Consider the following 20,588-nt stretch of genomic DNA (forward strand, 5'->3'; position numbering starts at 1 on the left):
ATTGTCCAGGATGAAATGTGTACGATGTGTTGAATGAAGTTTTCTTCTTCGTCTTCTTTTTACGTCGTGTTACGTCTGTTGTGCGGATTTCTTCAGAAACTGACTGTGTTCCCAAGAAGACGCCAGATGATTCGATTACTTCACATCTTACAGTATCAGTATGTCCCCCGCACTTTGGACACCTGCGGACGCAAGACGTCACGATGTGTCCAAAGTCTTCGGCATTTAAAGAACCGCAGAGGAAGTCTTTTATAATTCTTCTCTTGATGAGCCAGACAACCAATTTTTACTCTTTCTGGAAGAACCTCACCAGCACAAGAGATCAGAACGGGAGCGTTCGGATTTCCACCGTCAAGAACCTCAAATCCCTCGACTTCTTTATTTCTCCTCCATTAACACTTTCCTTTATCTCCTTCTCTGACGTGTCGGCCCAGACGCCATTCATTTCACTTTTTACATATTTTGTTTGCTCTAAATCTGTCACTTCCTCCTTTTTCTCTATTTTCTTGGATTTTTGTAATTAGCTCAACATTTTTACAAACCACCAAGATTTGTCCATTTGCAAGAGTTCTTGCTTCTGAGAACTTTTACTTTGTTACTTCAGCGTCTGTTTGTCTTCTCTCCTGTCCGTGTCCTCAGATCCAAGCCCACTGGTTCCTAGTGAGGACACGAAGAAGAACGTGACGCAGGTGTCCAGACTCACAGTACTCGTGTCCCTGACCAGAATAAACTGTCCAAAGTTTGGATGTGCAGGTTGAGCTCAGGATGTTCTGTGAGTGTTATTGAGCCAGTTTATCTCTTATCTGATGTCCTCACCCCGGCTGCTGCGTTCAGGGACCATTATGAAATCACATCACGTTTGCAGCGGTCGGCCACTAACAGACCGGACAACGACTTCTGATGGTCAAACTCATCTGTCCTCTCGGGGAAACTTGTGTTCCCTCGTGTGAATCTAATTTGTCAGCTCACAACAAAAAATAAGTTTAGAAGAAAACAGAGTTCTGATGAAGCAGCTTCACAGATGAGACATCCACCTCATGTATCTTCAACATTTAACTACTTCAACTCTGTAGTGGGGACCTGAACACACTGAGGTGTAAAACCTTATTTCTTTTACAAACAACATTTACTTAGTCTTGGGAACTGAAAATCTTGAGGCCCCATTTATTTGCTCAGTCCTCCACAAGATTTAAAGCCCTTTGAATTTGTACAGCCAGATGAGAAATATTTTTCTCCTCCTCCAAATGGCGCCTTCATCTGCAGATAAAGACAATCTGTGTCCATGGTGGATATTGTTAAATATGTCATTGACCATTATATTAATCGAATCCGACCGCTGAACTTTCCAGTTTCCAACTCTGGCCAGGGCCGCGGACGCTGAGGTTGAATCAATACCAGACATTTTGTTTTTATTAGCATTGAATTCATTAGAACTACTTTAATTTATAACTTCCATGTAACATGTCCATTACTATCCCTTATATCTCTGGTGCCAAATATCACATCTGCATCAGAGATGTTGTGTGGATTTCTTCAGAAACTGACTGTGTTCTCAAGAGACGCCAGATGATTCGGTTACTTCACATCTTTTCGGGTTTCGCGTTCGGATTTCCACCGTCAAGAACATCAAATCCCTCGACTTCTTTTATTTCTCCTCCATTAACACTTTCCTTTAACTCCTTCTCTGACGTGTCGGCCCAGACGCCATTCATTTCACTTTTTACATCTTTTGTTTGCTCTAAATCTGTCACTTCCTCCTTTTTCTGATTGGATTTTTGTAATTGCTCAACATTTTTACAAACCACCAACATTTGTCCATTTGCAAGAGTTCTTGCTTCTGATCCATCACCCATTGATTTACAGCCACTTTCAGGGGCTTTAAACTCTCCTGCAACTTGGTCTCTTATCTTAAACATTACTTTAAATTCTTATTATTCACTGTTTATTCCACTGATGTCTTGCCTCTGCCTCTCGTTTCCTCTTCAGCTCTATCTCCAGCTCTACTCCCAGTCGTGGTCAAATCCGTGAGCCACAGACAACGAGCTCAAGAGAGGAAAATAGACCCCCAATGAAAAATTGAAGGTTTAATAGTTAATTACATTTCATTGCATGCGATTAACCTCTGGACTAACTGAACTGTATTCATTCATTAAAATTATTTAAACTTTATTTGAACTTTTAGTTTTACATCACGGTTGAATGAAATCACAGTTTTCTCATCTACTTTTCTTTGACGTCATTTACTTCTCTGTGATGTCATCTTCTTTTAATTTGTCTGTTTCTGTCCGTCTCTCTCTGTCCTCGGGACAAACGTCCCACAGTGGAGGAGTCATTGTTCCTGCTGCTCGCCTCGTCGAGCTGGGTCTGATTGCAGCTTGTTGTGCCAAACATGCGTCCAGCTCGCTCTGAATGAACGCAGCCCATTACAGGCGCTGTGTTTGATCCAAGAGCACGTTGGCAGAGAGCGCCACGTCTTCAGTCGACCCGACGCTCCAAGAATCCGGTGTGCGGCGTTTCGGAGAACCGCCTAAAAACAGACTGTGACACTATTGGCTTTTTGTTTGGAGCACATGTTGGCGGCTGCACAGCTTCAGACCACACAGCCGGTCAGCGAGGGCGGACGGGACACAATCACGACTCCAACCACGAGGCCCCTGTCCACCCCCGAGGGCCCCAGAGAGCCCCCCCCCAGTCTGGGAACAGTTTATACATCGTCCACTTATTTTATTCAGTCATGACGACATGAAAGTCTCATCACTGGGATGTCACCGACTTCTCTGAGCTCCGTCCATGTTTCGTCAACAATCTGATCTGTAGTGGTTGGTTCTGGTCTGTAGTGGGTTGGTTCTGGTCTGTAGTGGTCTGTACTGGTTGGTTCTGGTCTGTAGTAGTTTGTTCTGGTCTGATCTGGTCTGTAGTGGGTTGGTTCTGGTCTGATCTGGTCTGTAGTGGTTGGTTCCGGTCTGTAGTGGGTTGGTTCTGGTCTGTAGTGGTCTGTACTGGTTGGTTCTGGTCTGTAGTGGTCTGTAGTGGGTTGGTTCTGGTCTGATCTGGTCTGTAGTGGTTGGTTCCGGTCTGTAGTGGGTTGGTTCTGGTCTGTAGTGGTCTGTACTGGTTGGTTCTGGTCTGTAGTGTTCTAACCTTCACTAAGAATAAAAACAACAAAACCTTCATTTTTCGATATTTTAAGAAAACTTGCCACTGTGATGGCAAAATCAAACGTAAAACCTTTATTTAAACAGTCACGCTGACAGACAATGAATACGTCTCTTCAGAGGAGTCACATGATCAGACGCTGCGTCACGTCTGCCGCCTGCAGCGCAGAAGAAGAAGAGCAGGTACAGAAGCCCGGAGGGTCAGTTCAGAGAGCAGCTGATGTTTCACTTATGGATCATGTTGTTCACGTGTGCTCTTGACCCGAGGCTGAGCTCCGTCACTGCAGGAAAATAGCTGAAGGTAAATGATTCAGATTCAGTTTCACAGTGTGGACACGGCCGGACAGAGGGAAAACAACATGGTGGGGGGGGGGGGGGTGTCTGGGTCATGTGACCTTCTCGGAAACGCGAGGACAAAGCGGTGGGAGCGGCTCAGCACGCAGGGCCTCTGGTCCGGTCTACTAAGCAGCACACAGGGAACAATGGAGCTGCAGATTGAGGTCAGTGTGTCACAGATTCCCTCTGCAGAGCCCAGGCCGCTCCGCCACAGCAGTTACCATGGAAACCAGTCAACACCTGTTGAGCGGTCACTGAGCTGAACTACCTGACGGACCGAGGGCGGCGACCTTTATAAGCTATTAGGGGCGGGGGGGGGGGGGATGACGGTTTTATCCTTTTACCTGCAGCTGCAGAGTGTGTGTGTGGGAAAAGGTTTCACTCTGAGGATGAATCTTAGAAGACGACAACAGCAGGAGATGGAAGACGGCGGTGAACGACAACAGACAATGGACGGAGGGTCGATTCAACTGACTTTATTTGTATCGCGTCAAATCATCAAATGAATCATCTCAAGGAACTTTACATGTTAAGAGAAACCAACAGTTCCCAAAATGATGACGATGGCGAATGATGGATGAGGACATGAGAAGAGGGAAGACAATGACTGACAATGGACGACGAGAGACGATGAGCGGTAGATGATGGACGATGTCAGATGACCGCAGACGATAGTGTCTGACTGTTCCTCTGCACCAGTCACTCCTCACACCTGAGCCTCATCATCATCCAATCAGATGCTCAGCTGCTGCAGCACAAAGCCTCCGGTCTGATCCAGTGTCTCCTGTGAGTGAAGAATGTCTCTGGACTCCAGGTTTTTATTTTTGCTTTAATTTCCTGTTTATTTCTTTAGAACCAAATGATTTTAGTTTTCTCTCCTTCATCATCCAGGACTCTGTTCTAACGACTTGTGTTTTTGTTTCACAGATAATCTCTGTAACTTCATGGGGGGGGGTGTCTTTGAGCTGATTGGGCACAGGACAAGACAACGTGAGTTACAACTGATCTGGAACATCCTGCCACAGAACGTCTGTGCTGTGGTTTGAACACTCTGACCTGGTTGAGGCTAATTCAACATGTGAACGGGGGGCTGGCAGCGGGTCTGGGTGGGGGGGGGGGGATCAGAACAGTCAGGACTCGGTCACAATGCAAAGTCAACTTCCTGCTCCGGCTGAAGAATGCTCCCTTTGTGGAGGTGGAGGTGCTGCTTCGAGGTCAGCTTGTGCTCGTCTCTCATTAGAGGATGGCGTGACTCGAGGACACAGCCTGATTCAGACGCTGTCAAAACGCCGCATGTCCACAGTAAACAGGAACAGCGACAATACGTCGCTGCACACGCCTCATTTAACCATTAGAGCTTCAGCAGTAAACAACATATTGTCTGTGTGAGCTCGTTGTTCACATGTGAGCTCATGTCAAACTGTCCGTGGTTCAGAGGGAGCAGGAGGACGACGAGGATGCCGCTCGACGAGCCGCTGAACCGACGAGTCTCTGCACAGACGAGTCAGTGGACCGACGACTCAGTGGACCAACAAGTCGCTGGACCCACGAGTTTGAACAAAGTTGAAGTTCGTTTAAAGAGGAGTCTAAAATGTGATCACATCATCATCTCTTCCTCTTCACACACCGGGATGAAGGGTCACAACACTGCTCTGCTTCATTAAACCTCTGACCTCACTGTGACCTCTGACCTCTGAACCTTCAGTAATGACCCTCCTGTCAGACAGAACTGAGGGTCTCACTGGAACCAGGAAACACAGATTACTCAACAGTTAATCTGAATGGGCCCGAGTCCAGGACTGTCCCTGACTCAGACACTAATACCTGTTCCTTTCCACAATCCTGTTCTTGGACCGGCCCTGGTATTTACTCTGAAACAACATTTTGAGAACATGTAAACAACATGTTGACAATGGAATGTTTGGAGAACTTGTAGAATATGAACTCTGTCTCAGGGAGCTCCAGCTCTTCTTCACAAACTGATGATGTTTTAAAGGAAACTTTATTCTGCACAGTAATTCTGTGGATTATTACTTTTGAAATATATAATTCTTGAGAACTCAAATTGGAATACTAACCTAAGTGAACAACCCGAAACATAGTTTGTACTGTAACTACGATTACAAATACATGCAAATATGTAAAGAACATGTTGAGAGCGTGTGGAGGAAATTAGGTTTTGACAACATGTTGAGAACATGTTAAGAGCGTGTAGAGGACATTAGAAGGTTGGAGAACACGCTGAGGATGTGTTGAGAACATGTAGAGAACTTATGAAGAATATGTTGAGGACGTTTAAAAACATGTTTAGCATGTTGAGATGCTGCCATGCTTTCGTCTCATCTTTTCTTGGTAACATGGTAACATGTGTAGATCATGTGCAGATCATGTTGACAACATGTGAAGAACGTGTTAGGTTCCTCCCTGTCTTCTCATCTTTTCTCCTGAGGTCATAGAGCGGTTCTTCTTTCAGTGAACAGGTGACGTAAAGTTTAAACCTTGTTCCTTCACTTTCAGGAATAATCTGCGGTGAGAACAGAGTCCTGCCTCTGGATTAATGGCTCTTACATAAAGCGCTGCTCTTGTTGTTGTTGTAATTGTTGTTTTGGATGGAGGTGGAAATACTACTTGTCACGGTCCCTGTTCCAAACGTAATGTTCCGGATGGCGAGGTAGTAGGTGAGCCGCTAAGCAGCTTGGCAGAAGTAGCTGCTTTCAACAAACGGAGGTGGGGTGTTCTAAGATAGTAGACAGCTTTAGCAGGATTAGAAGGAACCTTTCCAAAAGACATCTGACCTAATGCTTCATGTTAAGACGGGATAAACCCACTGTGGAAAACTCCAGCCGCTGGGGACATTAGCTGGAAACACGCAGCTCAACGCTACAGTCAGGAAACACAGTCAACACACGGCTGGTGTCAACACTGAGGTCAGAGGGTCACTGCTCTGTGACATCAGGTCTGACACCAGGTCTGACACCAGGTACATCAGGTCTGACACCAGGTCTGACACCAGGTACATCAGGTCTGACACCAGGTCTGACACCAGGTACATCAGGTCTGACACCAGGTCTGACACCAGGTCTGACACCAGGTACATCAGGTCTGACACCAGGTCTGACACCAGGTACATCAGGTCTGACATCAGGTCTGACACCAGGTACATCAGGTCTGACACCAGGTACATCAGGTCTGACACCAGGTCTGACACCAGGTACATCAGGTCTGACACCAGGTCTGACACCAGGTACATCAGGTCTGACACCAGGTCTGACACCAGGTCTGACACCAGGTACATCAGGTCTGACACCAGATTTGATACCAGTCCTTTGCACATTCACTTCATTAAAGCCAGGATTTGCTCTAACAAACATGATAAAGATTGTTATTCAGAGTTTGAACCTTTGTGAACATTCATGTAAACACACACACACACACACACACAGTCTTAATCTGATAATGACCACAGTTGGAACATGAAACTTTTCTCCAGAAAATCTGTTGTGGCCAAAGCTGGTTTAAACTATGTCTGTGTGGGGAGGGGGAGTCCACCAGACCACACACACACACACACACACACACACACACACACACACACACACACACACACACTACACTTAAAATCAGGTCTGACTTTAATTATCTTGTGGTTAGAAGCAGGTCTGTAGATCAGAGTTCACAACACATATGAAACATGTGTCAGAAACACGTGTCCAGATCAAGACACCAGAGGACAAGAAGACCAGAGGACCAGGTTCCTGTTGCATGGACAGTCTTCATGGACAGACTTGGAGGTGACCAGGTGTGAAATGATGCAGGTTCCTTGTTGTCTCTTGTCGTGGACGTCTACTGGTTTCACATGTCAAGTATGAAGATTTCTACAACATGAAAAACTCAAGACATTTACACTTTGTGTTTACACATTTGAATCAGCTGATCACACTCTACACACAGTAAAGTGTTAGCAGATGTGTGTCCTCTGGGGTGCCCCCTGGTGGTCTCAGTGTCTACTGTCGTATTAATTAAATCTGTTTACTCATAACACTGTGATCTGTGCCGCTCCACGGCCTGGTCTGTCATGGTCCGAGTCTGTCCTGGTGTGTCCAGGTTCGAGTCTGTCCTGGTCTGTCATGGTCCGAGTCTGTCCTGGTGTGTCCAGGTCTGAGTCTGTCCTGGTCTGTCATGGTCCGAGTCTGTCCTGGTGTGTCCAGGTCTGAGTCTGTCCTGGTCTGTCATGGTCCGAGTCTGTCCTGGTGTGTCCAGGTCTGAGTCTGTCCTGGTCTGTCCTGGTTTGAGTCTGTCCTAGTCTGTCATGGTCCGAGTCGGTCCTTGTGTGTCCAGGTCTGAATCTGTTGTAGTCCGAGTTTTCTGTTTCAGGAAGCCGGTCTCTCCTCCTGAGAGGTGTCGTCCAGCGTCTCCTCTCAGCAGACAGGAAGCTTTATGTCCCGCTGTGTGACCTCCTTCTCTAAGCCCATGGACAGACTGAGGACTGATAAGGTCCCTGGACCCGGAGCATCAAGACGACCCACTGATCCAGTCAGAGATCTGTGAGTAATGCACTGTGACAGCTGCTGCACTGAGACAGATGTTCTCAGGTTTTCTTTTCTTACCAGAAAGATCTTTTTCTCTTTAATTCAATAAAACACACTCGTGGGAATCTGTCCTGTGATTGTTTCACAAATTGTTCTCAGAGAAATCAGTGAAAATTTAGAAAAATGTTCCATTTCATGATCTTGATGGAGATCCACCTCAGAATTAATAAATGTTTCATTAAGTCATGTTCTGTGCTTCCTCTAAGTTTACTGGAAATATGTTCAGTGGTTTTCAATCCTGGGGAAGGAACGAACAAATGAACGAACAAATGAACGAACAAATGAACGAACAAATGAACAAACAAATGAACGAACAAATGAACGAACAAATGAACGAATAAATGAAGGAAGAAAGACAGAAACCATATGGACGTGTAGCTGAGTATTGAATGAGGACTCCGTAGGGACTCAGGAAACAAATTGTGCAATTATAGCTTTTAAAGTTTGTGGTCTCCAAATTCAAACATCTGGATCTGACAATGTGACTTGTAGAAGAAGAAGAAGAAGAAGAAGAAGATGAAGAAGAGGAAGAAGGGAAGAAGAAGAAGAAGATGACCCATGTGTCCATCAGAACAGCAGGTCTTTGAAAAATGATTTGATGCAAACATCCTTTAAGGAACTACATTTCCCATCAGCCCCAGGGGTGCGTTTGTTCAAACCTGCAATAACAGAGGAGCAGAAGCTGTTACTACCCACAATGCCATAGTTGTAGTTCTATTTATTGGTGTTTGTAGTCCTGTTACATTTGTTAAATGACAGTGTATGTTGTCTGACGTGTGTGTTAGCTGACGTGTGTTATTTGACATGTATGTTGTCTGACACGTGTGTTATTTGACATTTAAATGAGTTTAAGTGTCATCAAATCTAGAAAAGATCTTTATAAATACAAACCATTTACAGACACTCGTGGACCAAGAACGACCTCTGATCACACGTCTCCTTCCATCAGGACATTGAACACATCGTTTTCTTTATGAGACACAGCTGAAGACCAACCTGTGAATATTGACCCCCCACTCACCTCCGCTCCTGGGACCTCTCTTCCTGTCGTGGCGGCTGGTGACTTGTTCCAGATGTTCTGGATCTTTGTCCACCTCCTCCTCCCTGTCACATCTGGAGGAATGGTCAGCCGTCCACATACTATTGAACATGTCATGAAATCATACGTCTGTTCTGACCTCAGACTGTGAAATGAACGGATGAGCTGACCTTTCAGTCAGTGTGCGACGCTTTCAGGTCGAGACCAGGACAGGTCAACTCAGCCACTTAGTCTCCGCTAATGACGGCGTTTTAATGAGGACGCTGGTCTTTAATGAGGACGACTGAAAGACGGACAGAGCTGCAGGACGACAGCAAGTCTTGGATCAGTGACAGAGGTCATCATGCAGCAGCAGACGAGTCGCTCGCTAACGTGATGATGTCATGTTAACCCTCGGAGCGTCTGTCACCGTATAAATATTTAGCCCATCCCTCCCAGGAGAAGGACTCTTCTTTCTTTCTTTCTTTCTTTGCTGGTTGTCCAGTCAGCGTCCGTCTGTCTCTTTCTTCATCTCTGTCCTGGATGCATTGAGGGTCCTGGGGGCCTCTGGGGGCCCAGCAGTTCTGGCTGGTTAGTGACTTCAGTGTATATTCTCCCTGAGGATGGGACGGGGGGGGGTCTGGAGCAGCTGCTCACGCCTGCTGTGATCACTGACGGGGTTAAATATACATTTGTGGTCCTGGGGGTCAAACCGTTGTCTCTGTCTTTAACAGATGATTAGCTCATGACTGAGAATCCATTGACTCAGCCCAGAGACGGGGCCTATAGGGGCCTCCAGGGGGGCCACACTTTAAACACGAGTCCATGTTCAGCCGAAGATGTGGTCAGTTATATAACACACGCACACACGCACACACACACACATACACACTGATGATGAAACAATATAGATGTCTGAAACAGATGGAGGACTGCCCCCCCCCCCTCATGGTTTCATGTGACCGAGTGATCACTGCTTCCTGTAGTAACTCTACTTGTATGACCGCTGCTACACACACACACACACACACACACACACACACACACACACACATATATATATATATATATTTTTATTCATTGTTATGTATTGATTTGTTTATTGATTATTTATTATGCCTGGGATTTCATGTAAAAGTATATGCGATGTGTACATTTGTGTCTGTGATGCTTTGGGTAAATTACATAACACAGTAGAAGTACACAGAAAATAAAGTTTAAAGGTTAAATATTATTCTTGCTTATAAATAAAAACACGCTGCTGTAGCTCTGCTGCCCCCTGCCGGACACTTCCTGCTCTCACCGCTCAGGCCACACCGAGCAGTAGGAGGAGTCCTGGGGCGTCACCATGGAAACGGCGTACGGTGCAGGGAGACAGTGGGAGGCAGCAGCACAGAGGCTAACAGCTAACAGGCTAACAGGCTAACAGGCTGGTTAGCGGACTGTGATGAGATGAATATTTAATATGACTCCTCCGGGTGAAGTCAGACATTCAGACCCGAGACCCGCGGCTTGATTCCCGGGTCAAAGCTTCAGCGTCGACGAGGCCGGCGCCCGCTGCGGTTAGTTAGCATGTTAGCCTGAGAACCAGACCGACGCGTTGCCCACATATTATTACTCCGTTTAAAGAGCTCATGTGCTCCGTCAGCAGGGGGGACGGCACCGACAGCGCCACAGACGGCATGGATGCGAGTTAACGGCTGGACTGGGACAGTGTGACCCGGGTCTGTGGCTCTCAGGGCGGGGAGTGTGTGCCGAGGTCAGGCCCCGAGTCTGGGATGAGATGCGGCGGAGCGGAGGGCCCGTTAACCCGTGCTAACCAGGTGAGCTAACCCGTGCTAACCAGGTGAGCTAACCCTTCACACCTGTCAGACGTTCATGTATGAAACATGGACCAAACGATCTCCATCAAGAACAGACCACTCCTCTAATTGATTATCAATGATTTGATCTATAATTGGGATTAAAGCAGCTCTGTACAGATGATCAGGTAATTATAGATGTTCACCGTGGTGAAGTTAGTTTAAAGTAAAAAAAAACGTGTTTCAATATTAAAACATATTCATATAATCAACCAGAGTTGATTAATATTCATTCAAAACATGAGAAGAACTCAGATCCATTAAAGAGGTGTGACCTGTTGTGAATTCATTGATTCATGAGGAGCGACCGCATCAGTTCATTGATTATTAAAATGTTTTTTTATGTCAGGGATGAATTAGTGAATGAATCGGTCGTTGATTGATCACGGTGCAGATGACTGTGTGATCCTGGTGTGGACTCAGTTTGCAGGATGGATGCGTGCTGTAGGAACCCGAACCGCACGGCGCCGGTTGGTGACGATGGACTGCACGGCGCCGACGTGCCGCTCTGCTCCCGCACCAATGGCTGGAGTTGGCCGCCTCACCCCTTCCAGCTGCTCGCCTGGCTGCTCTACGTCTACTTCGCTGTTACCAGCTTTGGTGTGTTCATCCCCCTGCTGCCCGCTCACTGGATCCCTGCAGGTTACATCGTATCCTTCCACTAAATGTCGACGTCACCGTGATGGAGCCCGAGGGCTCCTGAGGGTAATCACAGTGGTGGGTCGTAGTGACAGAAGAAGAAAATGTTGTTTGTGTGTGAGTCCTTATCTGTGAGTCAGTGCACGGGCATCATGTTTGTGTGTCACCTCTGTGTCCACGTGATGGCGGTGTCCATCGACCCGGCCGACTACAACGTCAGAACAACGAGCAACAAAGGTCCAGTTCCTGTTTTCGACCGCTCCAAACATGCACATGTCATCGAGAATTGCCACTGCTACCTCTGCCAGGTGGACGTGTGAGTAACACACAGGATCGGACACACACAGACACACACACACACACACACACACTCTCTCTCTCTATCCATCCACATCTGGACTCTTTCACACCTGGTTTGTTTCAGAGCTTCAGACTCTTCAGAACATCAGGTGTGAACGGTTCCTCAGACCAGAAGAGGAGTTCTGGGTCTGGATCAAACTGAACCATGGTTCTGTTGGTTCACAGTGGAAACACTGTTTTATATAGTTTGGACTTTTGGACCAATCACAGGAAGTAGAGACAAATTAAACAATAGATGAAGAAAAAAGAAGAGGAAGCAGCTGCAAGATTGCTGCAGTCTGCGTTTGAACTAGTGTGGAGTACTGTAGTACTGTGGTGTACTGTAGTACTGTGGAGTACTGTAGTACTGTGGTGTACTGTAGTACTGTGGAGTACTGTAGTACTGTGGATTACTGCGCCTGAAGGTGCTGATGCTGGGAGTAGCACCATCACGGTGTTACCATGAGGCCTAAATGAAGCGCTTCATTCATTTTCTCCTTAAAAACAGTTTTATGTGAAATGAACCTTTAAAGAATCAGAGCGACTGCACATGTTTTACATGTTTAATGCAGCTCGGCTCCTCAACATGTTTAAATAATGAGCTGAGTCTCCAAGAACTGGGTCAGAGGAGCCAGACGTCCCTGAGAGTACTACAATACCCAGGATCCTCAGCTGCTGCCGTCTGATCAAGCTGAGCAGTGTGTGTCAGTGTGTTGATGTTGTGTTGTTGTTTCAGGGGACCAAAGTCTAAACACTGCAGTGCCTGTAACAAGTGCGTCGCCAACTTCGACCATCACTGTCGGTGGCTCAACAACTGCGTTGGGAGCAGGAACTACAAGTGAGTCACATGATCTGATGACTCAGTTGTACTGTGGCTTTACACTATGTATAGTAGTACTGAGCCATACTTTACTCTTTGACTCTGTGTGTCCTCCAGGTTGTTCCTCCACAGCGTTGTCTCGGCTCTGTTGGGCGTCTGTCTGGTTCTGGTCGTCGCCTCCTACGTCTTCATCGAATTCTTTCTGGACCCGACTAAACTCCGCACTGACAAACACTTCCTGGGTCTGAACCTGATCTGTATTTCCTTGATTTGAGTCCTCTGCTCAAAACAGTCGCTGTGTCTCATATTCAGGAGTTTTGTGTGTGTGCAGTGAGGAACGATACAGGTGTGTGGTTCGTCTTCCTGCCCGTGGCACCGGTCAGATCAGCAGCAGCAGTGATTCCGTGTCTCGCCGCCGTCTCTGTGTCTCTGGGTCTGTTGTCATCAGTTCTGCTGAGTCACCTGCTCTGCTTCCACGTCTACCTGAGTACGAGCCGCCGCCCCACACACCTGACACCTGTCTGTCCGCTCACCTGTCTGTCTGCTCACCTTTATGTCCACCTGTCTGTCTCCAGTGTGGAACAGACTCAGTACCTATGAGTACATTGTGCGGCAGCGTCATCGTCATGACAACAGAGACTTGAGGAAACCAGGACCGGTGAAGGAGACAGAAGCTTCTACAGGCATCAAGGTAACTGACACACACACACACACACACACACACACACACACACACACACACACACACACACACAAACAAGTATTGAGTATTGAGTGTCTGCTCTCTGCTGCCCCCCTCAGGACGTGAACTACTCTGGGACTCTGGGTTATACCAACCCTCAGCTGGACGCGGAGGAACCTTCCACTGTGTCAGCGCGGGGAGGGCCAGAGTAAGTTCTCCAGGTTCAGCCCACGGCCCGCCGTGATTGGCCGACTGACCGGAGCCTGACAGGATTCAGTAAACAGTCGTTTCATAACATGAAGAGGCCGGACCTCGTCGCCATGGACACCGTTTTCTTTGCAGTAAACAAAGTGAAATTCTTTGGCCGTGACTTCCAGGAAGAAAACAAAGTGTGCATTGTGTGTTTGGTGTGTGTGTGTGTGTGTGTGTGTCCTCATAAATAACTGTACTCACCTCACTAAACTTTCTTTTTACGGGACACAGAGACGGGGGGGCATGTCCACTGTCCTCTTCATACTGCTGCAGGACAGAGGGGGGGGGGAATGTCCACTGTAGTTAAAGAAACACCTAGTGTCCAGAATGTGAACTGCAGGTTAATACGCTCAGATTCACGAGGCCCCGTCACTCAGTCCGCTCAGTGTGGTTCTCTGAACACTCACCTGACTCAGGTGTAACTCGTGTGTGTGTTTTTGTGTGTTTGTGTGTGTTTGTGTGTGTTTGTGTGTGTTTGTGTGTGTGTTAGGTTCCTGGTTAACGGCAGAGTGAGGACTGTGTCCAGTCCTGTCGTGGAGGAAGAAGCTCCACCCACCATGTCTACACAACTGAAAACAACAGCACATACACACACACACCGTCGCACACAGGTAAACATACACACACACACACCAACGCACACAGGTAAACATGCACACATACACTGACACCAATGTTTGTGTTAATTTGTGTTGTTGCTTTTGACAGAAAAAGAAGAAGAAAGTCCGTAAAGTTCCAAACGAGGAAACGAGAGAACACTGCTCGAATATGGCCCCGCCCCCAGGTACACGCACACACTTCCTGTGAACAAACAGAACTGAAGAACCTGATTCAACCTCTTATTGTTGGTGTGTTGTTCTGCTGCAGATCCCAGTCTCTCCTCCGTGTCGCTCAGTCAGCGACTTCCTTTCCCCGCTTTTCCTCTGAGGGCCTCCCTGCCCCCCCTGGCCCTCAACTCGGGCCCTGTCCAGGCTGCCGCCCCCCCTGCTGAGTACCACTCGGACTCTGCAGAGTCCCTGGAGGAGATCCCGGTGGCGTTGGCCAAACTGGGCTCTTCATCCTCTGCTGCTGCCGGAGACGCCTCCTCATCTTCACACAGAGCCTTCCCAGGGTTCCCCCTGCCCTCGCCCTTGCCCAGGACTAAGAGGAAGTCCTCCTCCTCCCGTGCAAATAAGAGCGCAGCGGAGCTGAGGTTTGAGATGGCCTCCACCCAGCTGCCCACTGTGTTTGTCAGCCGCGCTAGTGGAGAGGCCACTGAGCCCCGAGAGGACGGCTTCAGTCTGAGCAGGAGGCAGACTGGGCCCAGATCCGGGTCCAGACCTGGATCCAGATCTGGGTCCAGACCTGGATCCAGACCGGCGTCCCGGGCGTCAATGGGCTCAGGTGCAGCTTCCTGGATGGAGCGATAACCTGAGCCAACAATCACTTCTGTTTATCTCTACAATCATGTGCACTGCAGCCACGCACAAGTCTTTATGTGACTGACTTTATTTTGAAGGGTCTTTGTATCTCTCTCTATTTATTGTTTTGATATTTTTTTATTCTGAAGCCAAAGGCCAGTTCCTGTCTGTGCACAATCTTTATACTGCTGCTTGTTTCTCGAGCTGTTGAGAAGCTGCTCACTGTGTTTGTGTTCGTAAACTCCTGAGACGCCGTCACTTGTTTTTACTGTCTCCAGGTGAACCGGCCCCTGGTCTCCATGGTAACCCAGGACCAGAGGGATGGAGGTGTTTCTAGAGAAATGAAATCACTTCCTGTTCTCACAAGTCTCTTTTTAGATGCAGCAAGAAAATTAACACAAAAAAAATCAATGCCTGCTAAACCCCTCCCCCCCCCCCCCCCCCCCCCACTCCAATTTAACATTATAAATGACATCAAATCGTTCAGGCACGATTCGTAATATGTTTATTTTTATTTATTTTGTAAATAATTTTTTATTTCTAAATATTTTTACATTCTTTCATACACTTTTTAGCCAATCAGAGGCCTCCTCCTCCTCCTCCTCCTCCTCTTTCTTGGATGTTGATTGGTTGCAGGTTCAGACCAGAAACATAAGACATCACTGATGTTTCCTGCTGATCATTGTCGAGACTCAGCTCAGCTCCAGCTGTTTGTGAACACGTGTCTCAGTGAGTCTCATCAGATCCAACGTCTCTCTGGACATTTTGCTGTCGCGTTTGTATTAGCTGCTGATGCTAACGGTGGCTTCATCCACTGAGATAAAAACAACTTCTGATTTTTACTGGAACGCTGTGAACTCAGCCCTGACCTCTGACCCCTGAGGTGAAAGGAGCATCTGAATGTTTCAGTTCGTCTCCTCTGAGGTTTTTGTGACATTTTCTCACCTGTTGAACAATAAATGAAGTAATTTGAGTTTAACTTCACGTCTGTTTCCTTCCAGTAGGTAGTTCCACCTTCAATCAGAAAATGATGTCTTAAAACCTGTCCTCACCTGTCCTCACCTATCCTCACCTGTATCATGAAGCTTGTCCTCACTTTTTGCCACGTGTCCTCACCAATCTTCACCTGTCCTGACCCGTCCTCACCTGTCACATGAAGCTTTTCCTCAATTGTTGCTTCGCGTCTTCACCTGTGTTTTGAAGCTTATTTAAGATTCACAGATTCCATGTTTCCCCCGTCGACGTGAGCTGAGTTTCTGCTGCTCTGGATTTTAAATGATCGTCATCAGCTCAGAACCATGTGACCTCAGAACCATGTGACCTCAGAACCATGTGACCTCAGAACCAGGGACCTGACGCCTCGTTAGTATCAGCCAGCAAAACCACAAGCAGCCAATCAATCACATTTATCACCAGTAATTCGCTCAGGCTTTTATTTTGATGGGCTGATAACTGTATGTGAGTGGTTGTCCCGGCAACGGGCCACGACAACATCATAACAGCATCAATCAAAAAGGAGCGGAGATGAGAGGTATGAGACACACACACACACACACACACACACACACACAGACACACACACACAGATGTTTGTGTGTTCAGACTTGCTGCACTCAACACTGATGACATCAACAGGAAGTAGTTGCGGGCTGAGGGCTCTGTCACGTGACTCTGTCCCCGCTGGTTGTCCTGGTCCCCAGAGTCCCCCACGCCCTCAACAACATGATGTCATCCTGAACCCCTCCCACTCTAACAGCTGCTTCCTGTTCACACAACCACCGACATGAGATCATTTCCTGCTACTCGTGTGTGTGTGTGTGTGTGTGTGTGTGTTCACACTGTTGGCATGGAGACAGGATGGAAGTGTACGTTACTCTGTGATAAAAGTTTAATTGTGACCACAGCAGCATCACAGGTGAGCTCCGTTACGACCCTGGCCACACCCAGCTGTGATGTCACAGTGTACTCTCTGACACTGTGACATCACAGCCTGGTGAGGTTGGTCTGAATGTGTGTGTGAGGACGCTGACAGCAGCTGGGGTCACTCAGACTGAGGTCACTGTCGTCACGATGAGTGAATAATAAAGTTTTGTTCTTTCACAGAACGATGAATGAAGATAACACGATGAAATCATGAAGACAGTTAGAATCACCGCCCTGTGGTTGTTTTCCTCCATGAACCTCCGCAGCTTCAGTCTATAACCAGACTCACAGGACGTCACTGTGACCTTTGACCCTGGATCCGTTCATCTTCGAGTCCAAGAGAAGACTGAACATTTGGAGAAATTCTCTTTAAGCAGAATTTAAATATCACGTTCAAGAGGCCACCGTGACCTTGAACTTTGACCTTCAACTACCGGAATCTAATGCCTCTTTGTGTCTCAGTGAACGTTTGCCCCTGAAGGCTTCTCCTGTAGATCCATGACTTTGGTTTCTCAGTAGTTCACAGCTTGAAGCTCTGATGAGAAGGTCAAAGTTCATGATCAATCATCACAGAGATTTCTCAGAGAACAGACTCAGGTATGATGAGGACACACGTCTCTCTGCTGGAGACGATCTGTCTTCCTTAAAGGACAAGTTCAGCCGACATCATCATCATCATCATCAGTCCAGACAGAGACCAGAGACAGATCCCTGACGGACACCACAGGAGACATGTAGAGACAGCACAGCAGAACTCTGACAGACTGGAGAACCGGACCAGGAGAACCGGACCAGGAGAACCGGACCAGGAGAACCGGACCAGGAGAACCGGTCCAGGAGAACCGGACTCAGTCAGAGACACTGACCCGCTCCTCTGGAGTGGGGGTGCAGTAACAAGTAGTTCCTCCTCTGACCTTTGACCTCCAGCTCTGTGAACTGACAGGAGCCTGCATGGACAGCCTGCTGTACGACCCGCACGCCTTCTCCCTCCCCCCTCTTTTCTCTCTCTACTCTCCCTCCCTCCCTCTGTTTTATGGCCCTCCCTGATGTTGGACAGGATGTCGTCATGGCGACAGAGTAAACAGATGATAACAAGCCCTCGGCTCTTCAGAGCTCATTTGAATCCTGCAACTGCAGCTGACGGCCGGAGGAGAGACACAAGAGACAAGGTGAGGGACGGACTGACTCAAGAAAGACAGAGGACGAGGTGAGGGACAGACTTACAGAAGAAAGACAGAGGACGAGGTGAGGGACGGACTGACAGAAGAAAGACAGAGGACTAGTTGAGAGATGGACTAACAGAAGAAAGACAGAAAATGAGGTGAGGGACAGACTGACAGAAGAAAGACAGAGGACTAGTTGAGAGACGGATTGACAGAAGAAAGATAGAGGACTAGTTGAGAGACGGACTGACAGAAGAAACAGAAAATGAGGTGAGGGACAGACTGACAGAAGAAAGACAAAGGACTAGTTGAGAGACGGACTGACAGAAGAAAGACAGAGGACGAGGTGAGAGACGACTGATGGAGGACAGACAGATAAATGAGGACAGACAAGTAGGCTGCAGATTTTAGTTGAGTGAATTTATTTAAATGTGTAAATGCAGAAAGTTTTATTTGTTCGTGGTTCAGAGACGTGTGTATGAATGTTAATATGAGCGTGCACACACACACATGCACACGCACACACACACATGCACACCCACACACACACACACACACTTGATCTGTATTGATCCTCGGCTCTGAGACATGTTCAGGTAAAGACACATTTTCATGTGATTTCCTTAAAAGTTCAAAAGATCAAATGTTCGGAGACTGAAAAGAAAAATGAGGACATGTTAAACATCCAGTGGTTGTGTAATGACTCTCTTTGCCTGAAGAGGGAGACAAACGGTCATCAATCAGAATCTAGACTTCCTGAAAGACAAGTCTAGTGAACGTCGGCGTGGGGATCACGTGACTGACCACTGTGATGTCAGTTTGTGATGACGTCACAGATGATGTCATCAGCTGCGTGTGTGTCTTGCAGATTTTCCTTCTTGCATCATGGCGGACAGTGCGGACATGGAGCAGCTGCTGGCGGCCTTTAAGAAGTTCGCCGTTCATGGAGACACGAAGGCGATGGGGAAGGAGCTGAACGGGAAGAACTGGGCCAAACTGTGTAAAGACTGTAAGATCATCGACGGCAAGAACGTCACCGCCACTGACGTCGATATCGTCTTCTCCAAAGTCAAGTGAGTCTGTAGACCAGGTCCCACGTTCTCTTCCTAATCGGTTCTAATCAGTCACATGACTCACCTACCAGCAGTGAATACAAAGCGTTGCTAACACTTCCTGTCAGTAACGGTTCCACCTTGTCACCTGACCAGTAGCTGTGTTTGTGTGCAGACAGAAGACGTCTCGCGTCATCACGTACGAGGAGTTCCACAGAGCGCTGCAGGAGTTGGCTCCAAAGAGATTCAAAGGTCAAAGTAAAGAGGAGGCGCTGCGGTCCATCGTCGCTCTGGTGGAGGGAGGAGAACCGTCCAACGCCGGAGTGACGGTGAGAGGATCCATTACTTTAAAAGGTCATCGCGTGTTTGTAAAACGACCACGAGGCACAGGGCGTGAGCGAGACGGTTTGATTACATGATGGGACACGAACGTTCAACACGAACTGAGGACGGTGAAAAGTGTCAGGTTGCAGCTACACAACGACACAACACTAACCACACTCCTTTGTCCCTAACTGACCCTGTAACATCAGTCCATTTCACTGTGGACGTCTGAGGACACATGAGAACGTCCATAAACCTGGGACTGTCTATTTCCTGCTGCAGCCTCTGGGGGGACGACCCTCACCTGTCCTGCAGGGGGCGGCAGCAGCTCAGGTGAGACTGGGCTCTGGTCTAAATTGTTTCCTGTCGTCTGTGTTTCATCAGAAAGTGGCGAAGACGGCGGCTGTGGACCGTCTGACCGACGCGTCCCGCTACACCGGATCACACAAAGAGCGCTTCAACGAGAGCGGCAAGGGCAAAGGTCGCGAGGGCCGCGAGGAGCTCGTGGACAACACTGGCTACGTGGGAGCGTACAAGAACGCTGGGACGTACGAATCCAAGATGAAGGGAGAGAAGTAACAAGGCAAGAGGTGGCGCCCCCCGCTGGAGGCTGACAGGAAGTACAGCTCCTACAGGACTGTCAGACCGTGTGTGTGTGTGTGTGTGTGTGTGTGTGTGTGTGTGTGTGTGTGTGTGGAGATGGACATGACCAAAGTTGTACGCAGTTGTAAATCGTGATCATGTGATCAGTCTGCTCTCCGACAGGTGTGTTTTCATTGGACAGCAGAGAGTTAAACGAGCACGTCAGTCACTTCCTGTCAGCTGACTGATCTCCAGTCACATGTTCAACCTGCTGCAGCTTCTGGATCGATGTTTTTTAAAACTGGAATCTGACCTTTGACCTTTGATACAAAGTTGAAATCATGATAATGTGTCTTAATGTTTGTGTTGACGAAACTGGAAACAAATGTCTTGAACCAATAAAGAACGAAAACACAGTTCTCTGTTCTGTTGAGTGACACGTTAGACAGAGT

The 20,588-nt window shown here is 47.7% G+C and overlaps 2 protein-coding genes across 3 annotated transcripts; both read left to right on the top strand.

Moving 5' to 3' along the window:
• The first annotated feature begins 10,478 nt into the window (after positions 1-10,478).
• Positions 10,479-16,071, top strand: zdhhc1 (zinc finger DHHC-type containing 1). The gene is made up of 12 exons (XM_069527279.1): positions 10,479-10,660; positions 10,750-10,921; positions 11,384-11,610; positions 11,740-11,915; positions 12,675-12,776; positions 12,876-13,000; positions 13,090-13,245; positions 13,334-13,449; positions 13,560-13,648; positions 14,183-14,303; positions 14,401-14,476; positions 14,560-16,071. The coding sequence occupies exons 3-12, from the start codon at positions 11,392-11,394 to the stop codon at positions 15,099-15,101; spliced, it is 1,722 nt and encodes a 573-aa protein (XP_069383380.1). The 5' UTR covers positions 10,479-10,660; positions 10,750-10,921; positions 11,384-11,391; the 3' UTR covers positions 15,102-16,071.
• Positions 16,072-18,041: 1,970 nt separating this feature from the next.
• On the top strand, positions 18,042-20,552 carry tppp3 (tubulin polymerization-promoting protein family member 3). Of its 2 annotated transcripts, none has more exons than XM_069527324.1 (4): positions 18,042-18,184; positions 19,047-19,251; positions 19,406-19,559; positions 19,939-20,552. In XM_069527324.1, exons 2-4 carry the CDS (start codon positions 19,064-19,066, stop codon positions 20,131-20,133), a joined length of 537 nt encoding a protein of 178 aa, XP_069383425.1. In that variant the 5' UTR covers positions 18,042-18,184; positions 19,047-19,063; the 3' UTR covers positions 20,134-20,552. The 2 variants fall into 2 exon arrangements, with proteins under 2 accessions (XP_069383425.1, XP_069383430.1); XM_069527329.1 differs by having other exon boundaries at positions 18,089-18,222.
• The last annotated feature ends 36 nt before the right edge of the window (positions 20,553-20,588 follow it).

Source organism: Paralichthys olivaceus, chromosome 1 (genome assembly GCF_024713975.1).
Source record: "Paralichthys olivaceus isolate ysfri-2021 chromosome 1, ASM2471397v2, whole genome shotgun sequence".
Taxonomy (NCBI): domain Eukaryota; kingdom Metazoa; phylum Chordata; class Actinopteri; order Pleuronectiformes; family Paralichthyidae; genus Paralichthys; species Paralichthys olivaceus.

Coding starts and splice junctions, on each gene's coding strand:
- tppp3 (XM_069527324.1), top strand. CDS start 19,064: ATGGCGGACAGTGCGGACATGGAGCAGCTGCTGGCGGCCTTTAAGAAG. Junction 19,252..19,405: donor ATCGTCTTCTCCAAAGTCAA/GTGAGTCTGTAG, acceptor GTTTGTGTGCAG/ACAGAAGACGTCTCGCGTCA. Junction 19,560..19,938: donor CGTCCAACGCCGGAGTGACG/GTGAGAGGATCC, acceptor GTGTTTCATCAG/AAAGTGGCGAAGACGGCGGC.
- zdhhc1 (XM_069527279.1), top strand. CDS start 11,392: ATGGATGCGTGCTGTAGGAACCCGAACCGCACGGCGCCGGTTGGTGAC. Junction 12,777..12,875: donor GTTGGGAGCAGGAACTACAA/GTGAGTCACATG, acceptor TGTGTCCTCCAG/GTTGTTCCTCCACAGCGTTG. Junction 14,477..14,559: donor GAATATGGCCCCGCCCCCAG/GTACACGCACAC, acceptor GTTCTGCTGCAG/ATCCCAGTCTCTCCTCCGTG.